Source organism: Lolium rigidum, chromosome 1, assembly GCF_022539505.1.
Source record: "Lolium rigidum isolate FL_2022 chromosome 1, APGP_CSIRO_Lrig_0.1, whole genome shotgun sequence".
NCBI lineage: Eukaryota > Viridiplantae > Streptophyta > Magnoliopsida > Poales > Poaceae > Lolium > Lolium rigidum.
The window spans coordinates 237,456,178-237,480,620 of record NC_061508.1 but is presented as its reverse complement, the minus strand read 5'-3'; the positions used below and the strand labels follow the sequence as shown (position 1 = coordinate 237,480,620).

The window sequence follows — 24,443 nt, the reverse complement described above, 5'->3', positions numbered from 1 at the left end:
GAAGAAGAAAAAACACGGAAAAGACCGAGCGGTGGAGGAGACGCTGGGAAAGACATGGTGGGACAGGTGGGTCCCGCGCATTAACTTTCCACGTTGGGGGACACGCGGCACGCAATGGAGGCGGGGGATCGCGAGACGCTGATCCCCCGGATGAAGCAAAGCGTTTTACGAATTCACAAGCCGAAGCAAGGCACAACATACCCATCCCATCGCCGACCAAACCCCAACCCCCACCGACACGTGGGCCCCACCGGCATCCGACTCGTAGTTAAGCGGTCCGCGTTCCCAGTTCTTTCGCACTTACCACCCTCGCATTTCCTGCCCATCGCAACCACGCCTCTCTCCTTCCTCCCACTCTTCGCCCCCACCACACCCTTCTCTAGGGCCTTCCCCCGGGCTAGGGTTCCGGCCCCGACGCCGGCGAGGATGCCTGCTTCGGCCGTTTCCGCGGAGCGGGGGCACCGGAGGTGAGGCGGCGCGCGCGGTGGGTTGGATTGGGTTGCGTTGCGTTGCGTTGGATTGGATTGGAGGGGGGAGAGGGATAGCGGCGGGGATGGACCCGGACTTCTCGCGGGCCAGCGGCGGCCCGAGCTACGAGTTCGCCTTCAACTCCGTCAACTTCTCCGACCGGGTCCTGCGGATCGAGATCGCCCCCGGGGACGACGCGCCGGGGGCCAAGGGCGGCGCCGGCGAGGGGTGCTCATCCGTCGCCGACTGGGCGCGACACCGCAAGCGGCGCAGGGACGAGCTACGGCGAGAGAAAGGTGAGGACGGATTGGTTGGGTTTGAATTTGAATTCGTAATGATTTGACGGCGTAACAGCGGGTGGGTGGGTGGGTGGATGGGGAATTGGGGAAAGGGGGAGCGCTACCTTTTCCTTCTGTTTTGTTTTGTGACACTCTGTTGGGGATTTAGGTGTCAAAAAAAGGCTTAGGTTATGGTGGGTGAAAGAGGGTGAAACGCCTTTTCCTTTTCATCAAAGTCAAAGCTATGATTCCCCAGCTGTTGTTTGATTTAATTGTAAGCTTTCATTCAGTTCTTACCACCAACGAATTTAGCTAGTAATATGAGAGGGTCTTATTCTGGCTCTTAAGTCCGTACGAGAATAACACCTCTCGGGCATTGCACCTAATATGGTCATAATGGATTACAAAGACCATTTCACACTGTCACCGAACCAGATACAAGCTCAGTAGATGGAATAACTTGTGTAACCTGGGGAGAAAACCTAGCTTGGTTGTTGCCTGATAAATAACAGTTTGTGCCTGATGGTACCTTAATAGTTATTATTTCAAAAACGTTCTAAAGTACAGATGACCTTTTTGGTTACTTTCAAAATGTTCCAGTATTTGCGCACTTCTTTAGGATTAGAACGCAACTCTTAAACAAGTACCGGAGCGAGCGAGTAGTCATGTAAGCCCTATATACACCGGACCGGAGGGAGTAGTCATGTATTGGTCCCCTTTATTATTACTTCATAATGATACATGATGTTTTGTTTGCTTGATTGACTAGCAACTGTAGTAGTCTGCTCTATTTCTATCAATGTATAGTGAACTTTCTACTTTTTTTTTGTCTCGCTGGGCATACTCAGCAGAGCTTACTAGTTTGAAATATGTGCACATTTTAAAATAAATTCCATGGATGTTTGGCATGATGCATGTAAAAATAATCGGCTAATCTTTCTATTATCATGTTTTACTCGCTTCTTGTTTTCATTTCACTCTCCTATTAGCATTTTATGCAATGTTTATGCCAATCTTTACCACCTTTAATTACAATAGCACGACAAAATGTTGTCCAATAGCTGCCGAGCTGAGCATACGTTTGTTGTAATGGGTAACATTGATTTTCACGTGTTATATAATGCTTCTAACTTTCTATATTTGAGTGCATATAAAGTGGAGGGAGAGAATGGTAATGAACTAGAGGTTCTTAATCTTAACCAGTTATTTCACATTCTATTGGTGTCCTGGGTAAAATTCGAGTACTCAATATGCTTTGCTTGCATACTACTTCATTCTGAATTTCAACTTTCAGTGTGCTCGGTATATTTTACCTGTTCATTGGCCACATGCTGCCCCCCCCCCTCCCGGGGAAAAGAGAGTATATTAATTAAACAAGAGTATTGCAGTCGGCCTTTATCGCTTCAGCGATTTCCGGCTGTGAGTTCCCGAGCCATGCAGCAGTTCTCTCCTGAACTCTCCCTAGCAAGGCTAAACCATGGCTCACACCACTTGCCTCACGGTTCACCTTAGCTATTGCTACCTTCCTTTTTTTCTAGAACTTTTAGGAATCTGCGTGTCTATATTAAGACAGAAGAGTTCGATTTACAAATCATCCGCGCCACAGATGGTCGCTCGATGATACACCACCACCCTGCTACCTCCCTTTCCCTAATACTCTCACGGATTACAACAACCCTCAAGTCATGGCATAACGTACTAGGATTTATGTTTTGCTGATTTGATCTTTTTCTGTCATTATGTTCTGAATCTAATGCACTCTTGCTATGCTTTCTTACTTTAATATCTTTCCCGTCATTATGGTCTTAATCTATTGCATTTCTACTACGATTTGCATTTCTTTGACGTTTTATTTTTTCATAGTTCTACATTCTCTTTAATCCTGTTCTTGCCCTAGATGTAACACCTTCTTTTTTCTCTAATAACTTTGTGCTACCATTCCATGCCTCCAGAATGTGGAAAATATATGCTGGAAACTGCAAAGGTCAAAGTTGAAGCAGAAGAACGTGATACCTATGAGGAGACTAGTGAGGAGCCTGTAGCTATGATAGAAGAATCTCCACCTGATGTTGGACAAGATGGTCAGTGCAATTGAAATTCTGAATTATGTTGTCCAAATATTTGGGGTTCAGGTTTAGGAAGTTATACAGAAATATACACAAAATTCTCTGCACCCATGCCAGAACTTTGACGTTATTTTATGGAGATTTCCTTAGAGAAAATTCCTTATTTGACACTAGATGAAAATGTGCTTCCCTATTTGACACTGGAAAATAAAATCTTCCCTGTTTGACACTGAGTTAAAATTTTGTTCCTTATATGGCATTCCGTCTCGTTTTGGCTACTAACGGTGTTAAAGGACAGCTAAAAAGACCCTTCTGGCCTAGTGCCCCTGCTACTATGTGACTAATTTTTCCTGTACACGTGAGGCTCTACTAGGAGAGCGATCCAGTTGGGAAAACAAAACGATCCCACGAAATTCCCGTTCATCCTACTCGGATTTCCACCCATGCGCCGAGCACGATGCAGATGCGCTGCCTCCAATTTCCGCCCACATGGCAATGGGCTGGCCTTGCCGGCAGGGCTCCTACCGCTGGCTGCCGAACTCCCGCGCCTCGCCAACAGCATGACACCCGCGCAGCCAGGGCCCATCTCCGCCCACCGCCCCAACTTCCCTGTCGCCCGCGAGCACCTCATCCAATGATTACGAGTCGAAGAGTCGAGCCGAGTCGTCAGGGTACCGACTCATGGACTAGTCAAGACTAGACTCACAGTAGACTAGTCGAGTAGACTAGTTGACGTGGACTAATATAAATATATAATATAATACCTAATATATATAACAATATAAAATATATTTGAAGGCATGGAAAGGATATATGAAGACAGTAAACATATAAGTTCAACATAGGTCCACAGCAAACAGCACAAGACCAAACATAAGCGGGCTGAGAATAGCGCTAGGGTTCCTAGGCAGGTGACTTGTCAAGAAAAAATTGAGTCGATCGACTCACACATTAGGAGTAGTCTATACTAGTCCAGGACTAGTCGCTCGACTCCATCGACTCATGGTTTGAGTCGAGTCGAACACCTGAGTCAGAAGCCAATTTGTGACTTCTAGACTAGTCGCTCGACTAGTCTAGACTAGTCTCTCGACTCGTAATCCATGACCTCGCCCACTGCACGGCACCACCTCCACCGTGCTGCTGCAGACCAGCGCGCCCCTCCGCACCGCCAGGGCTCTGTTCTGCGCTGGCCGCCCGTTCTCGATCTCCATACACGCTGACCGCTTCTCAGCAATGGTGCAATCATATCCCCAACCTACACCGTTGACCGTGCCCTTGGCATGGCAGAGATGCTCACGAGTCTCGACGTTGACCATGCGCAACAAAAGCGAACAGTTTTGTACAGCAGGGGGTAATTGAGGGCATGAAGCAAAAATAACTGACAATTTATTTGCGAACCTGGAGGGAACAGTGTAACAAAATGGAAGGAATATCATATAAGGAACAAAATTTTGACTCGGTGTCAAACAGGGAAGATTTTATTTTCCGGTGTCAAATAAGGAAGAACATTTTCATCCGGTGTCAAATTAGGAATTTTCTCATTTCCTTACTGTTAGCAATCATTGGTACTGGTCATCTGTGCTTTTAGAGTTAGGCTGACTTCTTTTGGGCTTGTGAACCGGCTTCGGGGTTGTAGGCAGCTGAAGCCCAAAAGAAGTGTCCAGCTTGAGGCCAGCTTAATTTCACCGTGAAGCTCCAATCCTGTGTATACCCAGAAACTGCTCTGGACCAGTTTCTGGCAGTTTCCCGAGCTTCTCCACCGATGAACCAAACGCTATATGGCACTACCCCTTCTGTTCCCATTAATTACACCAAACTGCCACCGCAGTCAACCCAAGCGACACCCTGTTCTCTCCCTCCCGTCCACTTTCCGCCTGTGAGAAACGAGCATGCCATGTAGGGTCTCCGCCGGCGGCCAAATTTCCCCGCCACTGGCCGTATTCTCCGCGGCTCGCCCGCATCTTCTCCGTCTATCCTGCCTCCCGCCCGCCTCCTCCGATCTCCGCCGGTCGTGGGCACGCTGCTGAAGCCTGGCCCGCCCGCCCGTCTCCCTAGCTCGCCCTCATGATCCACTCCGGCGTGATCTGCTCCGCCTCCGCCGAAGAGCCCAGGATCTCTCCCAGCACATGAGGCAGGAGCCCCGCCGACTGACGTGACCTGCTCCGCCTCTGTCAGGCACGCGGAGCAACTGCCCTAGCTCGATTGGAACACGTGAGCGCCCGATCCAGTTCACCAGGCCAGCTCGCGTCTGTCTTCCTGTTAGCATGATCTTTGATTTCTTTTAGCTGGGGCGCTGCAATCGGATGGTGGTACAGCTTAGATGCACATACACGCATGTTTAATGGATGAATGGTGGTCTAGATATGCGCATGGATTTTTCCTCCGTTTATTTTGCCCCCGTTCCTCAGATATGATTATTGCACTCCGTGTTGTAATATACAAAAATGGTCTAGATTATTTATTGCTCATTGATAATGATGTTACGAATTGAGCTGGGCAAATTTTGTATTTAAGGGTGTTTCGGACTTTTGACAACTTAACACAACAAATAAGCTAAAATGTCACAAGCCCAAAAGAATAGGAGGAACAGTTTCTGAGAGCTTCTCCTCACCACAGTTTCTGCCCACCATTTTTCATAAGCTGGCTTATGCATAAGCCTAAGCCCAAAAGAAGTCACCCTTAGCTGCTGGCACATTGTACCAGAGGGATTTGATTTTCTTGTTGCAAATGTATTTGAACTGAGGGGACATGTTGGTACTCGGAACCTTTCTTTGACCTAGTGCCCTGACAATTACAATATTTAGTAAACATCAGGTAATAATTTTATTGCCTCACTTCACTACTGATTAATTGAGATTTATATGGGCTTGATTACATCATCCTTGCAACTCCACCTAAATTAGGATCAATTGGGTTTGGTTAATGCATTATACTTCTGTCAGCTATTCTAGAATAATTATGAGTGGTTCTGTTTGTGTGCAATTGATACCCTTGTGGACAGACGAACTTAGATTGTTGAACCAGCCAAAATTCTGATCTTTGTGCCTATGTGATAAACTGATAAATGATACCCCATATGATTCGATGCATTATACTCCTCATTTGGTTGTGCTTGTGCTTATGAAGTGGCATTCCCTGTTTACACAAAAGATGTGAATATTGCGCCCCATGTATCTTAAGAGGCGATGCTGCTATCCATCATTTTGTTCCTTCATACTATTTGTCCATTTGCTACTGGATTCATTGGACTCTCTTATTTCTATCAGGTGAGGATGGAGAAAGCAGTGATTCATCATTGAATATGGAGTGTAATCAGGTTTTGAGAGTAAAATCTATCTATATCAGCTCTGCTATTCTAGCTGCAAAAAGTCCTTTCTTTTACAAGGTAATTCTAATTCGTGCATGGAATGAGCTCAGTGTGCACTGTAGTGTATTGTACCAAGCTAATAATGCCATAACATTCTTCTTGTTAGCTTTTCTCAAATGGCATGAAAGAATCTGATCAGAGGCATGCAACTCTTCGAATAACTGCTTCAGGTAATGTGGGAGCTCTAGCATACTGCACACTCAGTATTTTAATTTTAAATATCTTATCTTACCTTCTGTATAGTTTCCTTTAATATTTCAGTTGTTGATTTTGTAGAACTGATATGATCAGCCTCAGAATAATGGTTGAGTTTATGTTTGTGTTATCCAGTTGATTGTCTATATCGTGCCATTTGCATTTTTCGTTTGTCAATAAGGATTATATGCCTCGCCTGAATATTTTCGAACAACAACAAACATCGTATTTTTTCTGTTTCCTTTTCCAGTTATCAGTTACCTTACGTATGATTGTTGTATTTCTACTTGGAGCAGAGGAAAATGCCCTTATGGAGCTTCTGAGCTTTATTTACAGCGGAAAGTTGACAACAAATCAGCCAGCCCTTCTGCTTGATATCTTGATGATGTCTGACAAATTTGAAGTTGTTTCTTGCATGAGACACTGCAGTCAATTGCTAAGAAGCTTACCGATGACCACAGAATCTGCACTTCTCTATCTTGATCTGCCTTCCAGCATTTCAATGGCTGCTGCAGTTCAGCCACTGACTGATGCTGCCAAGGAATTCCTTGCCAACAAGTACAAGGATTTGACCAAGTGGGTAGTCTCCTTTATTAATAGTGCAAACTACTACTAAATTATTGAAGCAACATGGTGCACTAAAGGAATGCCTCTTTTCAGGTTTCAGGATGAGGCGATGAACATTCCCCTTGCTGGGATCGAAGCCATCCTATGGAGTGATGACCTTCAGGTGGCATCAGAGGATGCAGTCTATGACTTTGTGATCAAGTGGGCGCGTGCTCAATACCCAAAATTGGAGGAAAGGCGTGAAATCTTGGGTACTCACTTGCTGCCACTTGTTCGGTTCTCTCATATGACATGCAGGAAGTTGCGGAAGGTCCTTGCATGCAATGATGTGGATCATGAACAAGCAACTAAAAGTGTCACTGATGCACTTCTATACAAGGCTGATGCACCGCATCGACAGCGCGCCCTTGCTGCAGATGTGTTGGCCTATGGGAAATATACGGAACGAGCTTACAAATATCGTCCGCTTAAGGTGGTGGAATTCGATCGACCATATCCTCAGTGCATCGCATATTTGGATCTGAAGCGTGAGGAATGTACCAAACTTTTCCCATCTGGGCGGATATACTCGCAAGCCTTCCATCTTGCTGGACAGGGATTCTTCCTCTCCGCACATTGCAACATGGATCAACAAGGTGCTTTCCACTGCTTTGGTCTCTTCTTAGGGATGCAAGAGAAAGGCTCAACGAGTGTTACCGTTGACTATGAGTTTGCTGCAAGGTCAAGGCCATCGGGGGAGTTTGTCAGCAAGTACAAGGGCTACTACACCTTCACCGGTGGAAAGGCTGTTGGCTACCGGAATCTCTTTGCGATTCCCTGGCCGTCGTTTATGGCTGATGATAGCCTCTTCTTCATCAACGGGGTACTACATCTGAGAGCGGAATTGACGATAAAGCAGCCATAGATAGATAGTGCTTGACGCACTACTAACCTCATCTGTGTTGTTGCTCAAGGCTAAATTCGTGCAATGATGAGCCTTAGTGCGGAAAATCTTGTGTGAGTCAGAACATTTTGTTTTTACCGGGCTGACACTTATGAAACGAGAAGCAAAATACCTTGTTTTATATCGAAAGTTGTCATGCTATGCATTGAACTGTGAAAACTGAAAATTAACACTGGACCAAAGAGCTGAATTGGCAGTTGGTCGAATTTCCAATGCTTTAGTCCTTTCAAACTTCTGAAGGTACTTGATCCACACGAAAAAGTCCACCAGGCTTGTCTCTGGCAAAGAGACCAGTTTGATACTTTGATGACTAGGATGGAAGTTGGTGGTCAAATAAGCAAAACAAATTTGACAAAGGAAGTCGTGTTATACGGTCGTATCATGCGTCCAATTTGATCCGATGGATAGGTTCGAATATTTCTGCATGAGGAAGTGTGACACGGAGGATGCAGAGTGGAAGGCAAAGAAGACGGGCAAGTAATCTCAACCTTTGACGATGCTGCTTCACAGTTTCGTTCTTCCACTTTCCACCAAATACAATTAACCCTTGGAGCATGTTGCACTTTGGCCTAACCTAGTGCTCCACCTTGGCACCGTCTCTTAGGTCTCCACCTTAGATTTTTTTTCTCGAGAGTACGCCAAAGGCGTACCATATTTTTATAGAAGGCAGAGGTTTGAGTACAAGAACACTACCCCTTATTGCGAACAACAAGTGTAGCACAACTCCACACTAGCCGCCACCACCGACACCACAACACAACAAGAAAGAACTAGTCCTAGGCTAGGCAACAGAGCCGTGTCTCGACCAGCGCCGAACGCATCCAAAGAACACAACTCCACGAGATACTCTCCTTGTCAACGCACCATCTAAAGAAGATAGACGGCAGGATTTGGTCAGTCCCGAGAAAGCATTGTCTTGGACTCATCGGCAATGGCGTGCATAGCGCCCCTGAAACCGCCCTGGACAGCGGCGAATACCGGAGGACCTCCAAGCCGTGTCTCCAAACGTGATACTCCCAACAGAGAAGTGACGACGAAGACGCCGCTATCACGCCGATCCCACTCCGAATCTAGGCTTTCGCCCGGAGACTACTACCAACACCAAGCGAGAGCGAGGAAGATGTCGATGCACCTCGGCGACGCCTCCAACAAGGAAAACGACACCCTTCGGTGCCGTCGCCGCCGGCCCAACAAAAGCCAGGCAGGATTTTCATCCGTATCATCTACATTTCCACGCCTCCGAGGGTTGGGACATCACAGTCCAAGGAAGCTCGCACCGCCGTCGCCGCAGCTCCACCCGTCGAATTGCAGAGCCGTGGCCTCCGACGCCCCACATGACCGAGAGCCTGGTCCATCCTCCTCCTCCACCCCGGCAAGGAACCACAGCCCCCCACCTCCGGTCCGAGGCAGGAACGTTGGCCAAGGTTGTCGCCAACTCCAGGCAACATCCAACAGCTGCAATCCCTCCCTGCAGCCCAGATCAGGCCCTCAAAGCCCTAGATCGAGCGCGCAAATGCCCAGATCGGGCCCCGGCCATCCTTCAGCTCCCACGGCGACCACCACCGGAGGAACACCATCGCGCGCCCGTAGCGCGAGGGGCCGGTCTCTTGCTGGCCAGGAACTCCTTCATGGCCGAGCCTCCTCCGTGCCAGCACCTCGACCTTGAGCTCGCGCCGCCGCCTCCAGGCCGCGCCGCCGCATCACCTCTCTCTGCCGCAGCCTGCTGCCTCCTTCCTCGCCGAGCTCCTCCGCACCACTAGCCCCTCCGCCATGACCGGCCAACGCCTTCGAGCTCGCGCCGCCGGACACCCACACCTTCCGCGCCGCCCAGATGACGTCCCCCTCCGCGCGTAGAGAGCCCGTCGGGGCGCGCCGCCCTCGCCCACCGCCTTCGACGGCCGGGCGCGGCCGCCACCGCCGGCGCCGGCAGCGGCCGAGGAGAGGAGATCGGGGGTGCTTTTTTTTTTCTAGGGTTTGTTCGCCTCCGGAGCCACCCGCGCGAGGAGACCCGGGAGGAAGTTGTCACGTGACCTGAGAGTCTGCACCTTAGATTTTGTTAGTGACAGAAGAACGGTAGAACTAATAGGTAGAGAGGAATGGTGGACCAGAAACATGTCGAAAACCCAAGCAAACTAGAAATACGAAGTGGTTAAGATGTTGTTACTGTCTATTTAATCCGCTGTAAAAGATCTCTCTAGTTATACCGTTGCGGCACTGTCACCGCGAGCGTCAAGCCCGAGCGGCCTTTAGGTATGCCCCCGGTAGAGAGGATGAACCCCTCTAATATCTCATATACCGTCCATGGACAGTTCTCCAGTATCATGGAAGTAATCCCAATCGCGTACTCATCATCTGATTAGACCTATATATTCTTCTTAATAAAAGTGTGTCTACCTAATACATACTTGGCTTATGTAAGATACAATTCATTGTAATTACTAGTATCTAAGGGACATATCAATCTTATTACATACTGCTAATAAAAATGACCATCGGAACTAGTCCAATGCAAGACAAAAAAGATACACATCATTTCATACATAACAAAGAAACGGTCGTTTTAAAAAGACGATCCCACGAATGAAGATCTGACTCACAAGAGAAGCTAAACTCCAAGGTTGGGGCATAAATGGATTCACAACTGTTTACGCTCTTTCTATCTTTTTTTGCCATCAAACTCTCGGTGTAGTCTTGTTAGCCAGGTTCACTTCAGTTCACTTCTATGATATGTTTAAGGTTTTTTCTAATGCATATATAAATGTGTTTTTTTTGAACAATCAAGGTGTGTTTTAGCGTGCATCATTTCAGATCATTTCGGTATGTATCTAGCCCACATTAAAATATCTAAAATATCTTATAATAGCGAGCGGAGGTGATAGTTGTGAACTGCAAAATCAGGCTCGTAGGAGAGGTGAGAATTAACCTGTTGTTGGATAGTAAGGAAGACAGTGGTACCCTTAACTCACCGGAGTTTAAACCTCAGGTTTAACACTTTAATATCTTATAAAGATGAAATATTTTTTTAGTGAGAGACGATATTTCCATGTAGGCGCATGTAGTGACATCGTCAATTTCAAAACCCATGAGTAAGTTTCTTAAACTCATTTTTTAAAAAATGTTCATAAAAGTAGGATGTACATATAGAGGTGAATATATGTTCGTATATGCGAAACATCTACCGATTATACCATGTTTCGGGGAAAAACACGCATGAGAGTTCTTAAGAGCATCTCCAGCCGCGTCCCCAAAGCGTCCCCAAAGCAATTTGGGGCGCGCCGGACCAAAAAAACGTTCCACCCGCGTCCCCCAAAGACCATTTTTGTCCGGCGCGCCCCGATACGGTATCCGGCGCCCCGAGCCCGTCCCCGTCCCACAGGGGACGCTCCGGGCACGCCGGAGACAACGAAAAGCGAGACGGGGAGTGGCGGGGCCGACCCGTCGGCCGGCACGATTATTTTAACCTAACCGTCGCCTACCTCGCGACGGAAGTTATTCGCGCGCAGTGACACACGGCGGCATCTTTGCCTTAATGGCGACGGAGGGGCAGGCGAGACGTCTCGTCGGTGCTGCGCAGCCTCCACTCGTCGCCGGCGTTCGCACGCCACCGCCCGTTCCCGCGAGATCTTCCCGCCTCTTCTCGCCTGTTCCCGCGCTTTCTTGCCGACGCCGACGTCTATAAAAGGTCTCCCGGCTCAATGGTAGCCATAGCCACCACACCCCGCCGGCAACAAACACAGCCCTCGTCGCTCCACCGCCGTCTCCTCCACCACCAGTGGCAATGGCGAACCGCCCTGGCGCTGGCCACTTCCCTCCACCGCCGTCTCCTCCACTTGCAGTCCCGGAATCGCAGGTCGACACCGACCCGCGGCCCGGGAAGAGCGGTGGCATGCACACCGTCAGTAGCGGCGGGAGGCTATGGAGCAGCAGTCCCGCCAGCACCGTGAGGCGGCGCGGGCGGCGGATCTAGCGGCGTTCTGCGCCCATGGTCCCGATGCTGATGAGGCCGCGGCGGCAGCAGCATGGCACGAGCAGCAGTGCGACACCGTTGCGGCGTTCGACGCCTCGACGGCGCCGGTACCGGGAGGAGATGGAGCAGTGGTGGGTTGACGAGCGCCGGCGCCAGCGCGTTGAGCGGGATGCGCTGTACCGTGAACGGCGGGAGTCCATCGAGCGCCGGCGGCTTGAGTCGATCGAGCGCCAGCAGCAGCTGGCGGCGGCGGATCGTCAACAACGGGAGGCGGCGCTGGCGGCGATCTGGGGGAGGCGAGCGGACCAGTTGGCGGCGGAGGCCGACGTGTTGGCGGCGGCGATGATGGAGGCGCCAACAGATGTGGAGGAGGATGCGCCAATGGAGGAGGAGGAGGCCGAGGCGGAGGAGACCGAGGTGGAGGACGACGACGACGAGTTCGAGTGGTTCGACGACGACGGGCCGCACCCGGACGAGATGGCCGATCAGCAACGCGCGCTCGTCGAGTCCTTCGAGTCGGAGAAGAAGCTCCAGGACGACGCCTGTGCCCGCGAAGAGGCGCAGATTCGTCGCGTCGTCGAGGTCTCCCTCCAGGCGGCGTAGCAGGGGAGGGCGGAGGAGGACGCGCGGCGGGAGCGGAGCCGTCTGGCCACTGCCGAACGCAAGGAGAGGAGGCGCGCGCATGAGGAGCTGCGGCGTAGGGGAGGCGACGATGGGGCGGGGCCGTCGAACGCACCGCCAGGCTGTCAGTAGTCTAGGTTTATACGAAATCTAGCCGTTTTAATTTAAACTTTGTAATATATAATCAAAATTGAATGAAAACCTTTATTTTGGTGCATCAATATTCATTTGGGGGAGGCGTTTGGGGGATATACCTGGGAAGCGACGTCCCCCAAACGCGGCACGAACAAAACACGTCCCCCAAACACTCGATCCGGCGCGGTTTGGGAGAAGCTTTGGGGCACGCCGGTGGAGATGCTCTATGACCGACCCGAGCCGCAGCGCGCCACCCTAGCAGTGCCCGGCGTCCGCGTCGACGTCGTCACCGCGTGCTCCCAGGCCCAGAAGCTTCCGGTTCCGGAGACCCACCATCACCCATCACCCGTGCGTGCGCGTGCGCGTGCCGTGACCGTCCTCCGCTCCAGTCCAACCCAAACCCGAACCCAATCTCCTTCCCTTCCCTTGCCGCACGCCACCCCCACCATCCTCTACTTATACGCGCGCCCCCGTCGATCTATCCCCTCATCACTTTCCTCTCGATTCCGATCGGAACTTGCTGCTGCTGATTACGCCATGGCGTCCAAGCGGATCCTCAAGGAGCTCAAGGACCTGCAGCGGGATCCGCCCACCTCCTGCAGCGCAGGTAATTCGACTGACTGCCCGCCCGCCAGATCTACTTATTTATTGCTGCTACTTAGTTAGTTATTAAACTGCTCCTGCTGTTTTTTACTACTTGTTAATTAATACTCCTATATCCTTTGAGATTCCCCGGTGTCGGATGCGCTTCGTTACAACCATGTTTGTACTACGTACGATGTAGTATATGGTTTTCGCGCCAGGCGTTTCTAGATCTGTCGATTGCCTGTTGAGGATTCTTCGATTAGGCATCTGAACGCGCGGGTTGAGCGGGGCGCTCGTGGGAATTTCACTGTAAAACCGGCAGTGCTTATTATGGATCTAAAAAGGGAGGCAACTCGCGGAATTTTCCAGTGATGCTGTGGCAAGCTGGACGCGGGATGTCCCTTACTATTGAGCTAATACAGTTGCATACTATAAATTGCTAACATACACAAAGTGGTAGTGGTCAGTGATGTTCTTGCCAGACCACTCCTAGAAGTAGTATGGTTGGCCTATGGCATGCCAAAACTGTGGCAATGGACCAAACACCCGCTACTTAATATGGTCATAGCTTGTCTGCCGAGTTGCAACAAGGTGGCTGTAGTTTAGTGGTGAGAATTCCACGTTGTGGCCGTGGAGACCTGGGCTCGAATCCCAGCAGCCACACTCCACTTTTTTTGTTTTGTGACTAGAGTTGCCTCTAGCTGTTCAGAGGGACTTAGATATGAACTATTCTTGCTAGTATCTAAAATTCGGTGGCAGTTCATTATTTCATCACGCAGTATCAGTTACTCCACTGTATATCATCTTACTACATTCCATTGTGTTCAATAGCAATTGACCAAATATACCTGCCACTGCAGATGGTCATAAGTTTTCTGCTGAGTTACAACAGAGTGGAGTGGCTGTAGTTTAGTGGTGAGAATTCCACGTTGTGGCCGTGGAGACCTGGGCTCGAATCCCAGCAGCCACACTCGCACTTTTTGTTTTGTTTTTGTCGCTGAGCTCACCTCTAGCTGCTATCTAAAATTCGGCACCAGTTCATTATTCATCACGGGTTATCAGTTTCCTAATCCACTACTGTGTTGTCATCTTATTACTCCATTGTGGACCAAATAGCTGCTACTGCAGATGGTCATAATTTTTCTATTGAGTTACAACAAAGTGGCTGTAGTTTAGTGGTGAGAATTCCACGTTGTGGCCGTGGAGACCTGGGCTCGAATCCCAGCAGCCACACTCGCACTTTTTGTTTTGTTTTTGTCGCTGAGCTCACCTCTAGCTGCTATCTAAAATTCGGCACCAGTTCATTATTCATCACGGGTTATCAGTTTCCTAATCCACTACTGTGTTGTCATCTTATTACTCCATTGTGGACCAAATAGCTGCTACTGCAGATGGTCATAATTTTTCTATTGAGTTACAACAAAGTGGCTGTAGTTTAGTGGTGAGAATTCCACGTTGTGGCCGTGGAGACCTGGGCTCGAATCCCAGCAGCCACACTCGCACTTTTTGTTTTGTTTTTGTCGCTGAGCTCACCTCTAGCTGCTATCTAAAATTCGGCACCAGTTCATTATTCATCACGGGTTATCAGTTTCCTAATCCACTACTGTGTTGTCATCTTATTACTCCATTGTGGACCAAATAGCTGCTACTGCAGATGGTCATAATTTTTCTATTGAGTTACAACAAAGTGGCTGTAGTTTAGTGGTGAGAATTCCACGTTGTGGCCGTGGAGACCTGGGCTCGAATCCCAGCAGCCACACTCGCACTTTTTGTTTTGTTTTTGTCGCTGAGCTCACCTCTAGCTGCTATCTAAAATTCGGCACCAGTTCATTATTCATCACGGGTTATCAGTTTCCTAATCCACTACTGTGTTGTCATCTTATTACTCCATTGTCGACCAAATAGCTGCTACTGCAGATGGTCGTAATTTTTCTGCTGAGGTACAACAAAGTGGCTGTAGTTTAGTGGTGAGAATTCCACGTTGTGGCCGTGGAGACCTGGGCTCGAATCCCAGCAGCCACAATTGCATTTTTTTGGGTCAAATTTGGTAGCAGTTCATTATTTCGTCTTGCGGTATTAGTTTCGTACTCCGCTGTATATTATCATCTTGCTCCATAGTGTTAAATAGCGTTACCCAAATTCAGATCGAGGCTTTAATGTATGGCTACTAAAACATCTGCTTTTTCCCACCACCGAACAGGCCCTGTGGCAGAAGATATGTTCCACTGGCAAGCGACGATCATGGGTCCAACCGAAAGCCCATATGCCGGTGGTGTCTTTTTGGTTACCATCCACTTTCCTCCAGACTACCCGTTCAAGCCACCCAAGGTATGGAGTCAATATCATTTCCAGTGCAGGAGATGTTCTGAACATTGTTTCTTAGGAGTATACATATTTTTACTTCTGTAGCACTTCAAAGTTGGTCAAAGGACTGATATAAGGCACCAAGTCAATGTCATTTGCATAGTTTTTTCTTATGTATTCATGCGCGTATGCATAATTACTACGATGGTTCAGATTCAAGCACTTCTTCGTTTTGTTATCTCTTCATCTACCACAAGATTGTATGATACCTACTCATGTACTGGGTTTCATAACAAACATTCTAGTAATTGTTTGATGAAATGGTGCTTATTGTGAGGTCATTGAGTGTACAATGCCCGGTCATCTTGTTAACTTGTAGCGAATAACTTCTTCAGAATGAGAATGAAAATCATTATGCCTGTTACATGCTCAATTGCCAACGAATAGTTGTGGTCGAGTGGTTGACTAGGAGTGGTTTAAATCGCTTAAATTGTCCATTGCTAGCACAATTCTCTGCTAAGATTATATCGTGCTTGACTTGGTGTTTTTTTAACAATTCAAGTGTATCTGAAATGCTTGTGTTGAGCTATAGCTTAATTCTAATGAAAGTAACTGTACAGGTTGCATTTAAGACAAAGGTTTTCCACCCAAATATCAATAGTAATGGGAGCATATGTCTTGATATCTTGAAGGAGCAATGGAGCCCTGCATTGACAGTTTCCAAGGTGACTTGATTCTTCCTTTCAATAGTTGTGTAACACCATTTCATGCCAAACAAAATGCCATAACATGTGGAACTGGAGTTCTAGCAGTTGACTTTTGTTTTCCAGTTCTCATAAGCTGCTGCTATTCTCAGGTACTCCTTTCAATCTGTTCTCTGCTAACGGACCCAAACCCTGACGACCCGTTGGTTCCTGAGATCGCGCACATGTACAAGAGCGACCGTGTGAAATATGAGTCCACCGCGAGGAGCTGGACCCAAAAGTACGCGATGGGCTGAAGCTGCAGGTCTGTAGGTGGAAGATGCTGTTGCCATCTTCGCTGCATCTCGTGTATCTTTGTTCCTGTTCTACTATGTGGGGTGTATTATATGGGATGTACTCCCACCTGACTGAATTCCAATGCCATATTGCCAAACCATGGCAGAAGGCCTATATGGGTGCACCCATACAACAAAATTAATGAAAGAAACTGGAACTGAAACTCCAGTTGTTCCGCTGCTTGACCTGATTGCTGTCCTTTTCTACTCTGTCTCCCTTTTATATTGGAACTTGGGTGTTGTTTCCCAGTTGCTTTTTGGACTCTCATTGGCAACGTTCCCTATTTGCATGTTCATATTCTTTATTAAGCCCTTAAGTGAATCTCCTAGCTTTCTCAGGCTCATTCTAATTAAAATGGTTGATCCACAATTAATTGAAATAAATCGAGGAGTATCGATTCACATAATATGCACTTATTTGAAGTTATTGTAATAAATTATGTTAACCTTTTTGCATTTCTATCAATATGTGCATATCTAAGTAATTGTCCTTACCATAGCAAAAACATAATTTCTGTTTGTTCTTGAAAAGAGAATGTGATATTGCTCCTTTTTTTTGTTATATGGCATTTCTTTTTTTAGATTACTTTCAGATTTAGATTTAGATTTTTTTCTAGTGAGTCCTGATAAACCGCCCAAACTTTCTTAAACTACGTCCTAGATAACGGGACATGAAGACTCTATTTATATTATTAAAATTTTATTTACAAAATTAATTTCATTTTTTTACATTACATTACAGAGTAAATAAAATGAAAACTGAATTAAGCTACAGGATAAACAGATTAAAATCAACTAAACTACCACAAAAAATGAAATTTCATCAAAATATGTATTTTTAGAATATATTTTTGTATTGTTTTGTACCTAGCAAAAAGGAATTGCTCTATTCTTTATTTAATTATATATTACAATAAAAGACTATTAAATAAAATTAGAATATTATTACTAGTACTTCCTCCGATTCGCTCATTTTAGTGATACGTATTATGAATCAGAGAGAATACAAATTATAACCTAATTACAATAAAAAACTAATCATAATGAGAAGTAATACAATAAAAATAAATAAATAGAAACTCTATTTTAGGACTAGAGGGGGAATATTCTGTTCCTTATTTACTCTTTAATTTATATTTCTATTTAAAGTGGATCAGTTTAGATAACTAAAATATAAGCTAAAGTACTAAATATACTTAAAACAAGGCAGTAATTTCTAAGATGAATAAAATAATTGCAGTTATTATAGGGAACTATAGAGAATTAGAGATATCATATCTGAAGGAGGACGGGATTCAATCTTTTCATACTGTTCGACATATATTGCGTTTGTAATGTAATGAATTCATATGTCGTATAATCTTTTAGATTAATTGACATATATTTTACATCATAAAGAAAAAATATATTTCCCCCAAACAAAATAAGTGTTGTAGATTTTTCTGGATGTCCTCCATATTTAGACAAATCTACGACGGGGAGTATATTTCACTATGTCTGCTATATATTACAGCATATACGGTATACGGCGGTCATATATATCCATTGCTCCCACACTCTAGCCGACACCAATATCCGGTTGTCTTAGTATTTCAACAACCTCAAGGAGTCGAGGTCAATATGAGGGGGAGCACTCTGGCGTATGCGATGATCATCATGTCCCTTGGAATCCTGGCAGCGACGTTCGAGTGTAAGCATACATATATCTTGCGTGGGTGTGTCATCCATGGCGTATTCTGGCGTGTATCATCTGTCATGCGCACACAAATCAACGCATAATACATATCATATGCAACAGGCCGTCGTCTTGAAGATGGAGGCAGGAGCGATCACACGAACGCGAATCCTAGAGCTAACTTGGTCAACTCGACGACATTACATCAGAGCAAGGTTGTTCTGAAACCTTGCACTAGGAATGCATGTGATAATAAGATCTGTTTCTGCTGCCAGAACCTACCGGGCTTGCCATGTTTCCCGGAAAGGGACGATTGCTTGGCCAAATGCCCTCTCTGCGATCCCAAGTGCCCCCCTTCATTGGAGACATGATTAAGTACACCGACGGATGATGAACAGATTCTATTCTCTGCAAACAATTTTTTTTTATATCCGGGTGCACCGTTCATGTAATTTTTTTACTGCTATATCACTACGGGAAAAACTTTCTTTAGCAAAGGACCTTATATGCACGGCAAAGGCTTTGCCGTGCGTTGCCGCACGGCAAAGACCGCACGGTAAAGCAATCGACGGCAAAGGCTTCTTTGCCGTGCGCCTCGCCAATGTTGCACGGCAAAGGTCTTTGCCGTGCGACGCCGCACGGCAAAGGTTGCTTCTTTGCCGTGTGCTAAATATGGTTTATCTAAAAAAAAGCTCCAAACTGATCGGTCTGGGATTCGAACCTAGGACGCAGAGTAGAGAAAGCGTACAACCTTACCACTGAGCTAAGCGTTCGTTTGTTGATAACTATACCACGTCACATCTTTTGAGCTGAGAAGAAATCCAGTTTTTACATCTTTGCCGTGCGCTTACACTAGGCAAAGACTTGCTTTGCCGTGCGTTTATTAAAAACACTAGGCAAAGGCGTGCACGGCGATGCCTTTTGTGCTTTGCCGTGTGCCAGCGTCTTTGCTGCGCTATGTTGGTCCTTTGTCGTGCAACTTTCTTTGCCGTGCGCTCTCTTCCATCGTTGCCGTGAATCAAATCTTTGCCGTGCGCTCGTGTCTGTGTTTGCCGTGGCCAAAATCTTTGCCGTGCGTTTTTCTACGTGCAAATCTTTGCCGTGCGGAAACACACGGCAAAGATGCAATGCACGGCAAAGAAAGTTTTTCCCGTAGTATCTTGTGTTAAACCACCTATCTTAATTATTTTAAAACCAGAGTTGGTCAGAAATATAAACTCTTGCGTACCGATACTATCAGGATTTTCTAATCACTGACAGCGCCAGGAGCAGAGAGGAGCCATGATTTGCAGCCTCAGTACCACCTGCATATCCTTGGTCCTAGTTTGCCGCCTTCGCCTCTTCCATGTCTTGGATCTGCAATCCGTGTGCTGGAAGCAGTTTTTTTTAAAGGGGAGTGTAACCCTGGCCTTTGCATCAATCGGTGCCTTCTTCTTTAGGGAGTATTATAGATATAGAAGTTCGTCTTTCAAATAATTACAATCAAGGATCACATAGAAGAACGTTGAACGTCATTCAACCCTAGGCAGAAACTAAAGCTATCACCACAAAAAAAAGGAAAAAGGAAAAGAAAACTAGAGCATAAAGAAGAAGGCAATGCAAAAAAAGAAAGCAGCCGTGAAAGAGCTCTTGGAGCACTGGTTTGCCTGCTCTGCTTTTCACAGCCTCGACTAAACGTCCGTTTGGTTGCTGAGAAATGACCAAGACGATCTGCCATCAGAAGAACTGTCATGTTTGGTTGCTGAGAACTAAACGTACGAATAAATACCCTAGCACACAAATGTTGACCAAGAGTTAGGGGAATCCAATGCCCGCTTCAAAGGTGGCCTCTGGGCTGATTTCTGGTTGCACCGAAACTTCTCTAGGAATACTGAACTGCAAAATGCAGAGCTGCTTTCTTTCCAAAAGGTGAGGTCGATTTCCCTCATGAAGAAAAAGGTGAGTTTAGTTTCAGATAATATCAGGGTTAATCTAGATCTCCGTTATGATGGTGCTCACAAAAGATAAAAACTTGTCATGGCACTTGAAATAAAGACGCCAGCTCCTTATTTTAAAGGTGTAAAACGAGCACCAGATTAGCACATGTTCTTGTGCTTTAGCACAACTTTTGCTGTCAACTGATTCCAACTTTACATGAGAAGGCGCAAACTTTCCCCAGAATGCGTGAGAAGGAAAAAACGGCAATATATCATTTTGACAGAACATACACGGGCGCAAATGATTTACACCACACGATCGCTGAGGTTACAAAATCGGCAAAGCTGCTGCAAGCAGCGATATAACAGCCCAGTAGTTCACATCTCCAAAGAGAGGGAACATATGCAAAGCAAAAGTAGTACTACCTAACTTGTGTGAACAAACAAGGAACAACAAAGAGCAATTCCCAACTCCACAGACTGAAGACTTGACACGTGCACCATGTTGTACTTGTACTCTTTCTCCATTATATACATATCATAGAGTGAAGTCAGTTAAGCAAAGAACCTTCGATCATGGCACTCGTCGCAGTGGCAAAAAACTGAAGCATGCCCTCAAAAGCTCCACCCCGATTTGCATGCCCAGCAGCTGGTGAGGAAGAAAATAGCTTGTGAACCCTCAACAAGTTTATCCCATAAAGGTTGTTGAGCAATAAAACATGAATTTTGTCACCCACATCAACTCCAACCAACATATTCAAATATTTCGTAACCCCAAAAGGTGATCTATTGCGCTAGTACCTTATAAGCTAGCAAATGCAGAACTGTTGTCCTTGAAGCATCAATTCTTCTTAGTTAGTTCAAGAAAAAGAAACCAGTTCGCAGACTCTTCCAGTATTCCATCTATTGCTAATCTCAAACCATTTACACCTGTGTGGTACACCTTATAATGATTGAGGTAGACTGTAGAGCAGCCCATCCAAAAGAATTGAATGACTAGTGACCTAACAAAACCGATGAAAACTGAAAAGAGGAGGAAGCTTCCTGTACAAACAGTCCGATGATTCCTCAACCTCTAGCTAATAACACTTCCACATGCTTTTCTTTGCTGTTTCTTCTAGACCCTCCAGAATGAAAACGATTATCGGTTCTCCTATATTGAACTGCTGGAGTTTGTCTACCCAAGGCCAGCTGATGCAGCTGCAAGAAAGCAAGCATGCTTACCGCAAGCACAGCAGCATTACCCAGCACACCACCCATCCTCTCGAATCTTAAAATGTTCTTGGCAAAAGCAAAAGTGCAGGATACCACACGCACCACCATGTTTGAACCATGTCCCGTGCGGTCCTCATCTTCGTCTGATTGGTTGTGCATCCCATAGACATCTTCAGGCGAGACAAATTGGTTTTTGTCAAGCACATCGCCCACGAAACCTAAGGCTTCCTCAATGACTCCATGCCTCTTTCCTCTATGTTCAGCCAACCTTGCAGCAAGGAGAATACGACTTTGCTGCACCCTAGCAATCGCAGCATCTCGCTCAGCACGCTGTTGTAACTGAACATCCTGCAAGCCAATGTGACAAAAATAAGACACATATTGCTTTGTAATAACTGGTTTATGTTTGTCATAAATGACCGTGAAACTTGCAATTCCTGCTATAGGAAGCAACAACCTTTTATCAGCTTATTTACTAAGACTCAATCTTCTATGGTAGTAAACTGTAGATCTTAACAGTTCTTATTGATACCTTAAACAAGAGGACAACAAGGAGCAAGCTACATAGGTAACTCCCATTAGCCAGAAGACGGCGAGCTACAGGGCTAACCAATTGTGTGTCTTGGTACCATTATTGGCTACAAGGGAAATGAGAGGTCCCTATTCAACAGATAAGATTCTCCTGGACATTGTAGCGAAGATGCATGCCAACAGAAGTGCCAATGGAACACCTATACATTCTGGGGTGAATCTGCCACCCAAATCACAAGCGGACAAAATTGCTGAAGCATACAAAGATCTGCAATAATGAAACATGACACAGACAAACAAGGAGAGCAAACAAAGCTATCATCCAGCTCACAAAGATGTGGCTTACTATCGTTTGTTTCCCCCAACCACGGCGAAGTGTCAAACGAGGAACCTCTGTGGACCAAGCACACAATACACTCACGGGTCACGGCCACCCACCTCCCACAGTGTCTTGAATGCGAAGGCCTTGTTTTCTAATCTAAATAACTCGGTCTCTAGCGATTGTTCATTTGAATCTGAACTTATGGATCCGCAGTTAGCTAACAAGGAGGAGAAACTGTTCGATTGCGCAAGGAAGAGGAAGCATAGCCATGATAACAACCTGTTCCATTGCAGTATCAAGTGTGGATGGTTTCTTCACGCGATACCAGCGTGCCACGAATTTTCAAAGAAAGTGAAAGACGAGGAGGAGAGGAGGGAGGGGCTTGTACTGACATGAAGGAAGTGGAGGTGGCCCTCGAGGTCCTCGAGCGCGGCGCGGATGGCGTGCAGACCCCGCGCGTCCACCATGGCCGACGCCGCCGCAAGGTCGGGGTACCCTCCAGGCCGCCGCCCCTTGACGACCACGTGCCCGCAGCCGCAGCCCGGAAGGCCGGCGCAGGCGGAGAGGGAGAGGATGGCGTGGCTGAGCTTGTCGTGGAGGTCCCAGATGCGCTCCTGCAGCGCCTCTGCCGCCGCTCCCGTCGCCGCCGTCTCCCATCTCATCTCATTCGCACGATTCGCTCGTCGCCGTTGGAGACAGAGAGAGGCTGCGGGTCGAACAAGAAGGCAGAGGCCGCACCCCGGCGCACGACGGGTGGGGGTTTTGTTTTTTTTTTCTTTTACTTTTTTTCCTCTTGTGTCATGTGGTGATGATGGTGGTGTCACGAGAGGGCTAATCATTCAGCATTACACGGTTTTCTCAGACGAAATATGCAAGTACTTTGGAGAAGACAGGTGGCAAATCGATTTGGTTTTTTTTTTTTTAACTTCAAACCATTCTATTAAGCAAACAGCAGACGGCCTCGTTAAAAACCTTCCAGCCCCCTCAGGTACCCTGGAAGGAAAAGAATGCGTCTGGAACCTGCTGCCGCGAGTCACATAATAGTTATATCATCTAAAAGAGTTTGCAGAATAAAGCTAGGGGTTCATCGACCCAATTACAAGAATTAGCAGTCTGAAAACAAAACTTAGCTAGCCCATCCGCCACTTTATTAGCTTCTCTCGGACAGTGCTTAAATTTCACATCATCAAGCCCTGCGGTCACGTCCAGACAATCAGCAAAGATCGCAGAAGTTTCACTCCACTAGGTGTCACCACGAGTGCAACCTTCAATAGTTTCCAGAGAATCCGATTCCGCTTCGATCCGGGAACACCCAAATTGATTTGCAAAATTGAGACCATCTTTCATAGCCATCACCTCTGCCATAGCAACCGAGGTTACATGCGGTATAAACTTACACGCAGCAGCACCAAAGCGCCCCTGATGATCCCGAAGCACAGCAGCCGTGGCCCCTGCCTTGCGATCGACATGAAATGACGCATCAACATTCATTTTTATATATCTGACTTGAGGTCTTGACCATCTCACGATTTGAGAAATACCACCCACCACTGTTGCCTTAGCTGCATTTGCCACCATTGAGAAGATATACATTTTACGCTTATATAAAGATGGGATGGATTCATTATTTGTAATACACCACCCGAGCCACCGAGAGATACCAACATGCTATAGAGATTGTTTCTTCCAAGCCAATATTAGGCATTCCATTCAGACTGTTGTCTTCCCTCTTCAGTAGAAGCTCAAGGACAGCCGACCCTGCTCGATCATCATGGGTTGCATCCTCAATTATTCCAGTAATACCGATAGATTCCCACAGATTTTTTGCAACTCAGCATTGAAATAATAAATGCAGAATATCCCTTGGACCAAAATTGCAAATCGATTTGGTTTAAAATAGAAAACAAGTGACATATCTCAACATAGATGGGAGTGGTTTGGGACAAAGCAGAGGGAACGGGTGCGAGTTTCGTGACTTTGTGTATGCGGTGACCCAGCGTACCACTGCATGGTGTAGTACACAAGTCGTTGACATAACACAAGTGAAACACCGTTCCACTCATATTACATCCCTCAGAGTGGTACAACACAAACATATGCGAGTCCAAGGTATGTCTACAGAAGTAGACACGAACTGTTTACATAAGATCAACACAATCTCCTACTTTACAGTGAGGTAAAACTTCAAATAAATCTCCAGAAGAACAACTCGTAGTCTAACTTATAGCTAACCCAATTTTAAGAGCTAC

General features: G+C 46.6%; 3 protein-coding genes and 6 non-coding genes across 9 annotated transcripts; 8 read left to right on the top strand and 1 right to left on the bottom strand.

Annotated features, from left to right (window-relative positions):
- Positions 1-524: 524 nt before the first annotated feature.
- On the top strand, positions 525-8,005 carry LOC124691536 (BTB/POZ domain-containing protein POB1-like). Its single transcript, XM_047224826.1, has 6 exons — positions 525-764; positions 2,699-2,827; positions 6,079-6,197; positions 6,286-6,349; positions 6,671-6,950; positions 7,035-8,005. Exons 1-6 carry the CDS (start codon positions 554-556, stop codon positions 7,843-7,845), a joined length of 1,614 nt encoding a protein of 537 aa, XP_047080782.1. The 5' UTR covers positions 525-553; the 3' UTR covers positions 7,846-8,005.
- Positions 8,006-13,082: 5,077 nt separating this feature from the next.
- LOC124691528 (ubiquitin-conjugating enzyme E2 10) lies at positions 13,083-16,721 on the top strand. Its single transcript, XM_047224815.1, has 4 exons — positions 13,083-13,214; positions 15,393-15,520; positions 16,117-16,221; positions 16,353-16,721. The coding sequence occupies exons 1-4, from the start codon at positions 13,145-13,147 to the stop codon at positions 16,494-16,496; spliced, it is 447 nt and encodes a 148-aa protein (XP_047080771.1). The 5' UTR covers positions 13,083-13,144; the 3' UTR covers positions 16,497-16,721.
- TRNAH-GUG lies at positions 13,784-13,855 on the top strand. Its single transcript has one exon. It is a non-coding gene; the product is annotated as a tRNA-His (tRNA).
- Positions 14,091-14,162, top strand: TRNAH-GUG. Its single transcript has one exon. It is a non-coding gene; the product is annotated as a tRNA-His (tRNA).
- On the top strand, positions 14,354-14,425 carry TRNAH-GUG. Its single transcript has one exon. It is a non-coding gene; the product is annotated as a tRNA-His (tRNA).
- TRNAH-GUG lies at positions 14,617-14,688 on the top strand. Its single transcript has one exon. It is a non-coding gene; the product is annotated as a tRNA-His (tRNA).
- Positions 14,880-14,951, top strand: TRNAH-GUG. The gene has a single exon. It is a non-coding gene; the product is annotated as a tRNA-His (tRNA).
- TRNAH-GUG lies at positions 15,143-15,214 on the top strand. Its single transcript has one exon. It is a non-coding gene; the product is annotated as a tRNA-His (tRNA).
- A 4,352-nt stretch (positions 16,722-21,073) lies between the features above and the next one.
- LOC124683358 (plastid division protein PDV1-like) lies at positions 21,074-22,856 on the bottom strand. Its single transcript, XM_047217890.1, has 2 exons — positions 22,587-22,856; positions 21,074-21,689 (listed from the first exon to the last, which is right to left on the bottom strand). Exons 1-2 carry the CDS (start codon positions 22,854-22,856, stop codon positions 21,195-21,197), a joined length of 765 nt encoding a protein of 254 aa, XP_047073846.1. The 3' UTR covers positions 21,074-21,194.
- Between the last annotated feature and the right edge of the window lie 1,587 nt (positions 22,857-24,443).

Coding starts and splice junctions, on each gene's coding strand:
- LOC124691536 (XM_047224826.1), top strand. CDS start 554: ATGGACCCGGACTTCTCGCGGGCCAGCGGCGGCCCGAGCTACGAGTTC. Junction 2,828..6,078: donor ACCTGATGTTGGACAAGATG/GTCAGTGCAATT, acceptor TATTTCTATCAG/GTGAGGATGGAGAAAGCAGT. Junction 6,951..7,034: donor AAGTACAAGGATTTGACCAA/GTGGGTAGTCTC, acceptor GCCTCTTTTCAG/GTTTCAGGATGAGGCGATGA.
- LOC124691528 (XM_047224815.1), top strand. CDS start 13,145: ATGGCGTCCAAGCGGATCCTCAAGGAGCTCAAGGACCTGCAGCGGGAT. Junction 13,215..15,392: donor GCCCACCTCCTGCAGCGCAG/GTAATTCGACTG, acceptor ACCACCGAACAG/GCCCTGTGGCAGAAGATATG. Junction 16,222..16,352: donor CTGCATTGACAGTTTCCAAG/GTGACTTGATTC, acceptor TGCTATTCTCAG/GTACTCCTTTCAATCTGTTC.
- LOC124683358 (XM_047217890.1), bottom strand. CDS start 22,856: ATGAGATGGGAGACGGCGGCGACGGGAGCGGCGGCAGAGGCGCTGCAG. Junction 21,690..22,586: donor GCCACCTCCACTTCCTTCAT/GTCAGTACAAGC, acceptor ATTGGCTTGCAG/GATGTTCAGTTACAACAGCG.